Below are 10596 nucleotides of genomic sequence, written 5' to 3' on the forward strand. Positions count from 1 at the left end.
AAAGTGTTTGAGAAAGATTCTTATTGTAACAATCAATGGTTTGTTCATTTTAAATAGCAAAATTACACCAAAATTACTGATCATCACTCAGTTGTGCATTGGCTCCCTTTATTTCGGCTGCATTCTTGACATTTGTTTGTCTCACTTTGAATAGAATATTGATTCTGGCATTAGGAAAATCATCCTGTCCTTCTTAATATTTTGGGGCTGTGCAATGCAGCCATCGGTTTTGTATTTCAGATAATCCCATTAGAGATGAAAAAGATGTCATATTTGTGTCTGAGTATTTCTTTGCTTCAAATGTCATTATGACTTCTGGTGTCATCTTATTGAAATTGGGTCATTTAGCCGTTTTCAATCAACTTTCTTGGAGTTTTAGGTAAATCATCATAATAAGATTTGTGGTCTTTTATTACACATAATTAAGTTTATGCTATGAACTGAATTGAAATAATTTCCCATGATGTTCTACAGGCTCTGTGTCAGAAATTGTTGCTCGCTATGTTGTAGACCAACATTTAAATCCAGCATCCCTATTTAACAACTTTTATAACTGTGATACAAGTAAAACTGATGAAGAAAATGATCCCTGTAAGAGAGACAAAAGTGCTAAGAGTCCCAGCACAATGGATGAAGGCACTGAGGAGACATCAGAATCGGAAATTTCATTGGAAGAAACAATCAAGCCCATGACCAGTGGAGATAAAATTAAATGTAAGAAAATCCTGTATACGTTTGTATGCAAATACAATTGTCTTTTACTTAAGTAAATGTTGAATTCATGAACGTCTTGTTTTGGAAACTTCAATTCAATTTAAAAACAAAACAGTTTATTTTTACACCTCGATAACTGTGGAAGAAAGGAAAGAAGTTATTTAAGATATTCTTTTGTTGTTACCGAGCCAGAAACTTGTTTTTTTGTGTTTTTTTGAAAGATATTGATATTTTATCTTGAAGAGATATGATTGAAACAAATAATCTATGATAATTAAATTATATATTAGAAAATATCCAAGAAACGTCTATAATTTTATTTTATCATGGGAGTCAAATTCGCTGACTGTAATTATTAATCAGAAAGATTATAATGCAGTGTTTTCTAGCACTGATTAATTTATTCTCATTTCACATCGGCTGAGATACATGACACTTTTAAAAAATCCTAATCTGCTTTGATGTACTTGAGTGCTTTATTACACAGGTAGTTTGTTGTATTTAAATATTTGCTCCTTTAAAAAAAATACCTCCCTCCCCCCACCCCCAATCAATGTATTGGCTGTGAGAGAGTTGATGTGTGGTGGAACACACAGGTGCAGTTTCGCACTCTTCAGAAGCTATCAAAGTATCAATGATGATTTAACATCTCAATTGCTCTAAAGGTAGGGGTTAATGCAGTAAAAATGGGGCTTATAGGCAATTGTTCGAAATGTTACTATTTTTCACCTTTTGTCACCATTAGCACTGTTTAAAGTATAGCAATAATTAAAGTGACTTTGAAAAAGAATTGTAAAGCAAAAACTTTCTACATAATATTTGATCATTGTTTTATTTTTCAGACCAAATGAATGAGTTGAGGAAATGTTTCCCTCACAGTCTCAATAATGATATCCTTTTGGCAAACTGTTGTTGGGAATTTGCTGTTGTGTGGAATAAAGATCCACAGGTATTTGTCTTCAAACTATGATTTTAGTGTTATTTTCCTTGAATTATTTATGATTTGCAGAAACGATTTTTTAAATAATGCTTAATTTGGACTGACCAGGCTTACGTCAAAACGGTTTATGGTGCAGAAGTTATTTGAAAAAAATAATATTAATAATCAAGTTAATTTTAATGGAATATAAATTAATTGAGCGAAGAAATTATTTTTAAAAAAGTCTGCTAGACTGCTCCTTGTATTTTATTTATTTATTTTTTTCTCTCAGGTGACTCACAATCTAGAATTGTCCATCGAATACCTTAGGCTAGTCCATAATGCAGTGTTGCGGCAGGGTAAGTTAAAAAAAATAAATTCATTTGCTTTTGTTTTTGCTGTTTTCTCAAGTAACCATCATTTGTTGGAGGCTAGATGAAAGTGATGTCATGCTTTACAATATGGAGGATGTAGTTTCATTGACAGGCTATGGAATGCGTACAAATTTTGCTCCAATCCACAAAATGCCATTAATCTGATAAGTTGTGATAATGGTGGTGGGTTTTTTTTTTTTTGGCTTTTCTTGAAATCTATGGAAGTCAAACCACTCAAAGTGCGATTCATGAGTGGATGAGTGACAGGTAAAATTTATATTTTATTGGTGTCAAGATTATATCTTGGGTAATCCATTTGATTTGGATGTTATTGATGTCCTATCGGGCTGTTTGGGCTCCTGATAGCTCAGTTGGTAGAGCACTTGCTTCACATGCAAAGGGACCAAGATTGATCCTGGGTGCTGTCGAGATATTTTTCTGACCACCCAGCAGTGATTGGGTAGCTGGATTTGTTAGACCTGATGGAAAGTACTTTGCAATAGACTAGCGTCCTTTCAAAAGGATTGCAAGCAATTGGTATTCTCCATTTCACGCAATAAAACCAGGATACACTCAGCTCCATAGGCCTTATAGCTCTGAAGGATTACTTATCTGGCAATTGGTGTTGCATATTGCTCAAATCCGTGTACTAATGGTGATATAGATGTAGTATTATTAGGTGCTTGGCTGTGGAACTGTGGAAATGCACTATATGTGTGAATGTTTTATTTATTTATTTGGTAGTTTTATCTTTTTTACTGTTTTCAAGAAATGCATTGATTCACCATCCTTTTTTAATCAATGTTCCATATTTGATTGAATCAGGTGTATGTAGTCTCCTGTGGCATATGTTTGTACAGAAAAGAGTGTCAGCTGCTGCCTCCCTCATGGAAAAGGTCAGACTCATGATTCATTAGCAAACTTATTTTCTGAATAAGATTTAATATCATATCACTTTGATTTAAGAAGTACATTCTCTTTGTTTAGAAACTAAACTTTATTTTGACAATATCCTTCTGCATCAATATCATTATGTGTTTGTGTTTGAAAGTCAAATTTGAAATAATTGTTTTTCTTACCTTCACAGGTTGGCAAACCACCAAAAGACAGGTTATGCAGAAAGGTAAAAATACTATAAATTTATCGCTTGACTTAATTTAATCATTATCATCATGATCACCATCATCATCATCATTATCGTCATTGTTGACGTCGTCGTCATCATTGTCGCCATACTTTTCATAGCCTTTACCAATCATGATAGTCATTTTTAAAGAAATTCTGTCAATTTTTTTTTTCTTATATTCCATTACAGGAAGTTGGTGTGTCTGATTCTGAGCTCATCACGTTTATATCTTTGTGTGTTGATTTTATGGAAATGCTAATGGATGTGAGTGTTGTTTTTTACCTTTATGCATATTAATTTCTTTTACTTCTATTTTAATACCATTGATTGGATACTCGTACAGTCTTAAGAAAACGGTCACATTTGAATAGAATGGGGTTAACATGAAAAGTACTGAACGAAAATGAATATAACAGCTTAAAAAAAAAGAACAAATCACTTAATACAGAACATTTTGGGCTTAATACCCTTCTCTAGACAATAAAAACAAATCATTTACTATTAACTTCAGTCTGTCAGATATCACCACTATCTGTCTTGTTTTATAATATTTATTGCAAGCTTGTCATTGGAATTTGTTGTAAAAATTTAGTGAACTATTCATTCATTCATATTATTTTTTATTTAACTTTTGTTTATCAGGCCAATTGTGAGGCTCATGAAGTGCCTGTTTGCAACATTGAAACAGAGTGGCAGAAGGCTCAAGGCCCCACCTCCCTGCTAGAACTTGCCATTGACCAGAAGGCTACAAACTACGGCCTTCTGAAAGTCCATTACCACTTGTTGAAAATTATGTCTGCTGTGTTGTCTCTGGGCATGAAGTCTGTTAAAGTTCTGTCCCTTTTTGACAATAAGGTAGTGACGAAATCGTCATTTGATGTGTTTTTCATTTTCCTCCAGTATTTAATATGATTGATTTAAATTATTTTATAACATTTTTATAAGGTAGTAGTAGTATCTTAGTAACTAATTTCATTTAATGTGATTTTTTAACTTATTGTATGTGTATGTACCAGGATTTTGTTTTTAACTAAATATGCAGAAATATAGATAAAATGTAACGAATAAGTAAACTCACATGTAACATACATGCAATCAATTTTATTAAATGTGAATTGTTAAATTACTGCTTACATACTTTATATTTCAAACTCTTTCTTTTCAGGGAAGGTTAGCTCTGTTTAAGGAATTGTATTCTCACCCCCTCCTACCCAATCAAAAAGTTGATAGTGAATTGGTTATGAGTAGAAAATCTGTAAGTCCTTTTATTTTGAATTGTTTCATTCATATTTTGAAACTTGCTAAAGGATACATTTAATTTGCTTATGTGATCAACCGCGTCAATATGATATTATGGTAGAATGAATTAGATGGAAGAAATTCAATTCAAAGTTAAAGTAATCCTAATTAGGAAATTTAGACTTTTTAAGAAGCAAAATCCATTCATCTTCCTCAATGAAATTTTTTTTTTCACTCAAGTTGTCTATATTCATCCAGACATAATATTGTTTTGAGACGATTGTTACATATTTTCATCAAACATTCATCAATTATTTTTCCACTCCCCTTCCCTTATCAAAATATCTCATCAAACAGCTACTCCCACCCCCTTTAAAAAAATGAATTTGATCAAACCTTTAAAAAAAGAATAGGCATGCTATAAATAACCGCGTTTATATTTTTTTACAATTCAAAAACAGGATTAAAAAGTGACAAGTAACATTTAATCACTTCACAAGCTATAGTTTTAAATATATCTTTTATTGTAAAATAGCGTTTTTACTCTTATTCACCACTGGCATCTCTCTCCTGCTTTTTGAATTACTGATAAAACCTGGATTCTTTCAAAGTTTTTCCCTTCAGCATCTGAACTTCTATTTGTTTATTACTCGCTATTCTCATGCATTTCCATCCCCAAACCAGCAGAATTCTTATTGCCACATTTTTCATGTATACTTCGATATAACCTGATTAGTTAAACAAGTTTGATTTTTTAACATTTTCGCTTTTCATTGAGCAGACTTTTTTTTTTGTTCGTATAACTCCATATATATATACAGTGCACTCTGGATACGTCGACGTTACCTAAGTCGATTTTTACCCAAGTCGATTTTTTTTCTTGGTTACTCCCCCTTCTTCCTATATAACATTAGTAAAAAAAAAAAAAACTCCACATAAGTCGATGTCGCTTAAGTTGATGTTCTTATCACTCATGACTACAAAAAAAATCACAAATAAACAAGTATTTCCATTGGTTAAAAAAGCTACCAGTAAGAATTTTAAGTGGTTAAGAATATCCGCGAACAATTGGCGCACATCGATGTGATGTAGGTGCTTTGCCTGACGTCCGTGTTCAATGTACATGAGCAGTATTGAATAACTTTAATTTCTCCATCTCAAATTTTACATTGTCGCAACTTCAAGTTCAAGATTTTTTTTGGTTCAATCCCAGGCCATCCTATGTAATGGCCCTCTTAATTAGTATGAAATTTTATCAAGAAGAATTCAAGTCAAGTCCACAACTACAATGGCAAACCTATCGCGGAAAAGGAAGATTCGATGCATTTGGAAAGTTTGGCATGCGACAGAAAATCATCGCATAGGAAATTGGCATACCAGCTATTTCTGTCTCGACGATTTACAAGAAGCATGACCTTGACCTAGAGGCTCCTACCCTTCCGCTTTTCGTGGAATAATTTCACTTAATTGGTATACATTCCACATTCAAGGCAAAAATTCCGCTTTTCACCTTTCCCATCAAGGAAAATTAATTTTAAAAATCTCTAGTGAAAAAAAAGTGAGCTGTGGCTTATTTCGTCATCTCCTATGGTCAATCAACACACATTGTATGTCTGATTAGTCTCTTCAAAGTGTGTGCAATCAACACACATTGTATGTCTGATTAGTCTCTTCAAAGTGTGTGCTGCTGATGTCGGATAATATTTTATGTTTGGGAGGGGGGTTGACCGAAGTATTATTATTATTATTATTATTGTGACTCTGATTCGTGAGGTCAATGACCTTGGTAATATTATATCTTGGCTTCAATCGGTAATAATATCATTTGAGTACGGTCAGCTTCTTTCCCTATTTAATTTTAGCCCTGTGTCCGTGTGTGTGTGTGTGTGTGTACCGGCACGCACGTTTGCTTGATTAGGTGTGTGTATGTGGGAGAGGAGGGTCCTGACAAGGTTAAATCCATCCATTCAATGCTTTGCTCTCAGACGGCCAGGACCTGTGTGTTCTCTATTATTATTTGACCCCATTCTTAGTCTTTACACAATCTGTACATTTTTACACATTTTTTATTTTTAATCATTTGAGTACTTTTGGATTGTCTATTACATTTTCTGTTGCAAAGCATGTCACAGTCGCGGGTGGTTGGATGGGAGCATCACCCTTGAATCATATACCTATGAAGTTCGCATGGGTGTACGATCCGATAGTGATGTCGTTTCTTCTTCTCTTTACTAGCCTATCCTGCTTCTTTGGTTTGTGATTGTATTTTTGACAGGGGATATTTTTTTTTCTGTAAATCTTCTGCCTGTGTGTTCTTGGTTATTTATAATTTAGCTTATGATATCTTTAGGTTATGATTTTGATTTACATTTGTACTATTTTTGTTAGATTGCTTGTTTTTTTTGTTTCAGCGGTCTCTCATATAACCTCAATTGTGTTGGAAGAGACCTAAAGCAACAAACAAACAAAAAAAAAATGTCACAGTCAATAACAATAAGTTGATTCCGCTTTTTAAAAAATCTCAAATTCCGATTTTTATGTATTCTGATTCCTCTATGGGGCTATTGGGGGTAGGAGCCTCTGATGACCACTACAGAGACCGCGCGATATGAAGGGACATACTTATTCTAGATTGGTTTTCTTTGTTCAAATGAGTTTTTGCTCATTTGGTTACCCTCCGGTTAAGTTGATTTTCGGATAAGTCGATTTTTTTCTCGGTTCCCCTGGGCATCGTCTTATCCGGAGTCCACTGTAGCAACTGATATTCATGTACTGGGGTTCTTTTTAAATTTTTTTTTTTTTTTGAGAGGGAAAGGAGGTTCTCTATTTTTGTTTTGTTTTTTTCTTCTCCAAACGTCCATTTCCAAATTGGATGACATTTTTTTGGTTTAATTTTTCTTTTCTTATAAAAAAACAAAAGCAAATTAAGCTCAAGATTTGGTCAAAATTCTGCAGCTTGAATTTGTGAGAGATTAATAATTACAACTTTCCAAAGAAAAAGAATTATGTGAATATATGATTATTTGGTTCTCCAGTTTCTTTGTCGTGTGATATCAAGTGCTGTAGGCATTCTTGATCCTCCCAGTGCTGAGAGTGCAAGCCCCGCAAGTACAGATTCTAGTCCTGTATATAAACGACAACGATCCCTTCATCCAAACTTATTCAAATGGATCCAGGTAATAAATTTATTAAAACAGACATTATTTTTTAGATAAAACTACTAATTGTTTCGATTGGATCTTAACTGCACGAATCCTTGACCCCTTGTCTTGAAAACAATTATTTTGATGTGAAATGGATCCACAAAACATTAATCTTTTTTTATGTTTCTCATGCTCGAGATGAAATGATAAATGTATTTTAAAATAATTATTAGAAGATGAAAGACAAATATATGCTCTGAAGGTTCAGTAAAATATATCATTGCAGCTCTTTATTTAGTGGATATCAATATCTTCTTTTTTTTCAATCAACATTTGACAGGCTGCTCTAGAGCTTGGTAAAGATTTTGGTATCGATCTTGACTACCTCAAAAGGCATCAAGTCTGTGAATTGTACTCTTTTGGTCACGACAAGCTGGCAGAAGAAGTGAGTTTTTAGCTATTGGTCATTCTCATCTCTCTTCTTAAGTTATTCCAATTTCATAATTGCAGCTGTACATTTAGTGCCATAAGGCCATGGATTGGGTGCTTGTTGCACTTTCTTTAGCAGTAAACAACCAATAATAAATGAGTGCTATCCTTTAAATAAGACTACCTGATTACTGTAGATATATATCGAATATAGTGCTATTGCTGTTACTCTTTATTTTCAATAATAATTTATTTGAAACATTAAGAAAAATTAATTAGTTTAAATAGTTCTATCATCCAAAGTTCTCATGTTGACTTCTTATATTTAATTTTGATAGGTCATGTTGACTGTCAACGACCATGAGGAGATGGGAATTCGACTTTTTGAGGTTGCTGGACGGAGAGTGAACTTTGAGATCTATGAACGCAATCTGGATGCCAACTTCAAATATCTGGGAAGTATGTCAACATCCTTGACAAGATGGCTTCAAACCCTGGTAAGTTTTAACTCACTCAATCCTAGAGATTGTTGCTACTTTTCAAAATTGAAAAAAATGTATTAAATATGAGCATGTACATAGATTGTTTTATTCAACTATCATCAACATATAGATTGTTTTATTCAACTATCATCAACATGCAAAAGCTAAAAACATTTGCTTTGATACTACGCCCAAAATTTATCTCAGAAAAATGTATTAAATAGGCATGGGGGAAAAGTGACCCAGGTTAACTACGGATATAGTCGGTGTTAGTGTTAGGGTTGAGTGAGTTAATTTACATTCAATTACTCATATTTATGTACATGGATGCCAATCGCCGGCAAATGTGGACAAGCAGGTATTCTAAAACTTCCAACTGACGGTCTGTAAGGTGTTTTATTTTATGGCAGTTAATAAATTTTACATATTTGGTATCCATCGTATATAGACCTTAGTTACAATTCCTCCATCTTTTTGGGAAAATATCCTATGCTATCTTTATTTTTGGTAATGTCTCCTTGTCACAATTGATGTTGTAGTTGCACCTTGTTTTAGGTATAATAGTAAAGAAATTGAAACATTTAATGAGATGGTCTCTGTCTGCTTTAATTACATTAAAAATATAATGATATGCTTTTGTTTTAATCACAATATTTTTATTTTCAGGATTCTAAGCAACTTCATTACACAGAGTTTACACTAGAATCTTGTGTCAGTCTTTTGGAACAGGCTTCATCTAAGCTGCTGGAGCCCTCGACTCAACATGAACTGGCACAAGAGCTGCTGGAGCAGACTAAAATGATGATCTCAATGAATTCCGATTAATACATTTTAAAATGACTGTACAGAATCCCAATTGAAATAATAATGAATAGTAGTAGTGATAATGATAATAATAATAATAATAATAATAATAATAATAATATTAATAATAATAATAATAATAATAATAATAATAATAATAATAATAATAATAATAATAATAATAATAATAATAATAATATAATAATAATAATAACTAGCAAAAATACCAATTCTATGAATGGGGTAGAAATTTTTTTATGTAAAATGTAGGATTTGGTTTCGGAATTTGATCAAAGCTTAAATAAACATTGAGCTATAAGTTCAGCCTTTGAAAATATTGCGGATAATGCCATCTTATTGAAAATAAAAATGGAGACATAACTTGCAGTATTTTGTCCCAAGTAGTTTTTTATGTGTGGGTAAATTATTTCTGCAAGTGTTAATGAATCAATGGGATGTCTATAAATAGTATCTGTATGTAAGGGGGAAATTTTATTTGGTTTCAATATTTTATCAAAACTGAAGTAAAATACAGAATCAATAAAAAAAAAGAGCTGTGAGTTTGGTGTTTGAAAATATTACAGGGCACATCCCTACGAACAAAGGAAGACATTGTACTTTTTTTATTATTTATATAGTAAGTGGACTAAACTTTTGGGTCTTGATGAGGATGATGATAATTATATAAATAATTATAATAATAATAATAATAAGGAGTTTTCTGATTCAGTAAGATCATTTTAAGGGGCAATGATTAAGATGTGCATGTGCAGAGAAGATAGAAAGAGAGATACGTAGTTTTTAATATGAACCGATTTATATATTACATTTACATAAAATCATACCTGAATTAAGAAAAGAAAATGCCCCCCTGCCCCCATCCCTCTCTCTCTCTCACATATAACATACACGTATGGGTGTATGGGCCGTGAGATTGTGTATCATAAATGTGTTTCAAAACCATATTATTTTCATTCATTTTGACTTGGCCAAGTCATAATCAGCTCATATATGAGACTAAAATATAAATTTTCCTCAGGAAAATTATTGGTTGCCAATTTACATATGAAGAAAACCCATTGCCTCTAGAGATTATTGATTAATCTTTATTGTATTGTCATGTATATCATCAATATGAACTTTTTTTGTGCTTACATTCGGTTTTAAATCATTCAATATTGAGTGTCATTGTTTGTGTTTCATATTGGATGGAAATATGTAAAGATAAAATGATATATAACTGTTTATATTTATTATATTGTCTTGTCGCATCATTGACGAAAAGGTTTCTCATTATCATCTAATGTCGAGTTTTATTCATATAAAATTGGTGCTGTTTTGTTTATTTTAACTGTCTTTTTTTTCT

The 10596-nt window shown here is 32.4% G+C and overlaps 1 protein-coding gene across 1 annotated transcript in view; it reads left to right on the plus strand.

Annotated features, from left to right (window-relative positions):
- LOC144959812 (rab3 GTPase-activating protein non-catalytic subunit-like) overlaps positions 1-9379 on the plus strand; it is a 31928-nt gene extending 22549 nt beyond the window's left edge. The window contains exons 24-35 of the mRNA XM_078892593.1: positions 475-714; positions 1557-1663; positions 1926-1992; positions 2833-2903; positions 3095-3130; positions 3323-3397; positions 3776-3988; positions 4299-4388; positions 7408-7548; positions 7856-7960; positions 8283-8441; positions 9093-9379. Of these exons, the coding sequence (XP_078748719.1) occupies positions 475-714; positions 1557-1663; positions 1926-1992; positions 2833-2903; positions 3095-3130; positions 3323-3397; positions 3776-3988; positions 4299-4388; positions 7408-7548; positions 7856-7960; positions 8283-8441; positions 9093-9251 (1463 nt within the window). The 3' untranslated portion in view covers positions 9252-9379. The remainder of the gene's footprint in view (positions 1-474; positions 715-1556; positions 1664-1925; positions 1993-2832; positions 2904-3094; positions 3131-3322; positions 3398-3775; positions 3989-4298; positions 4389-7407; positions 7549-7855; positions 7961-8282; positions 8442-9092) is intronic.
- Positions 9380-10596: the final 1217 nt, after the last annotated feature.

The sequence above is a fragment of the Berghia stephanieae genome, chromosome 1 (genome assembly GCF_034508935.2).
Source record: "Berghia stephanieae isolate SIO BIC M18660-M18661 chromosome 1, UCSD_Bste_1.3, whole genome shotgun sequence".
In the NCBI taxonomy this organism is placed as follows: Eukaryota; Metazoa; Mollusca; class Gastropoda; order Nudibranchia; family Aeolidiidae; genus Berghia; species Berghia stephanieae.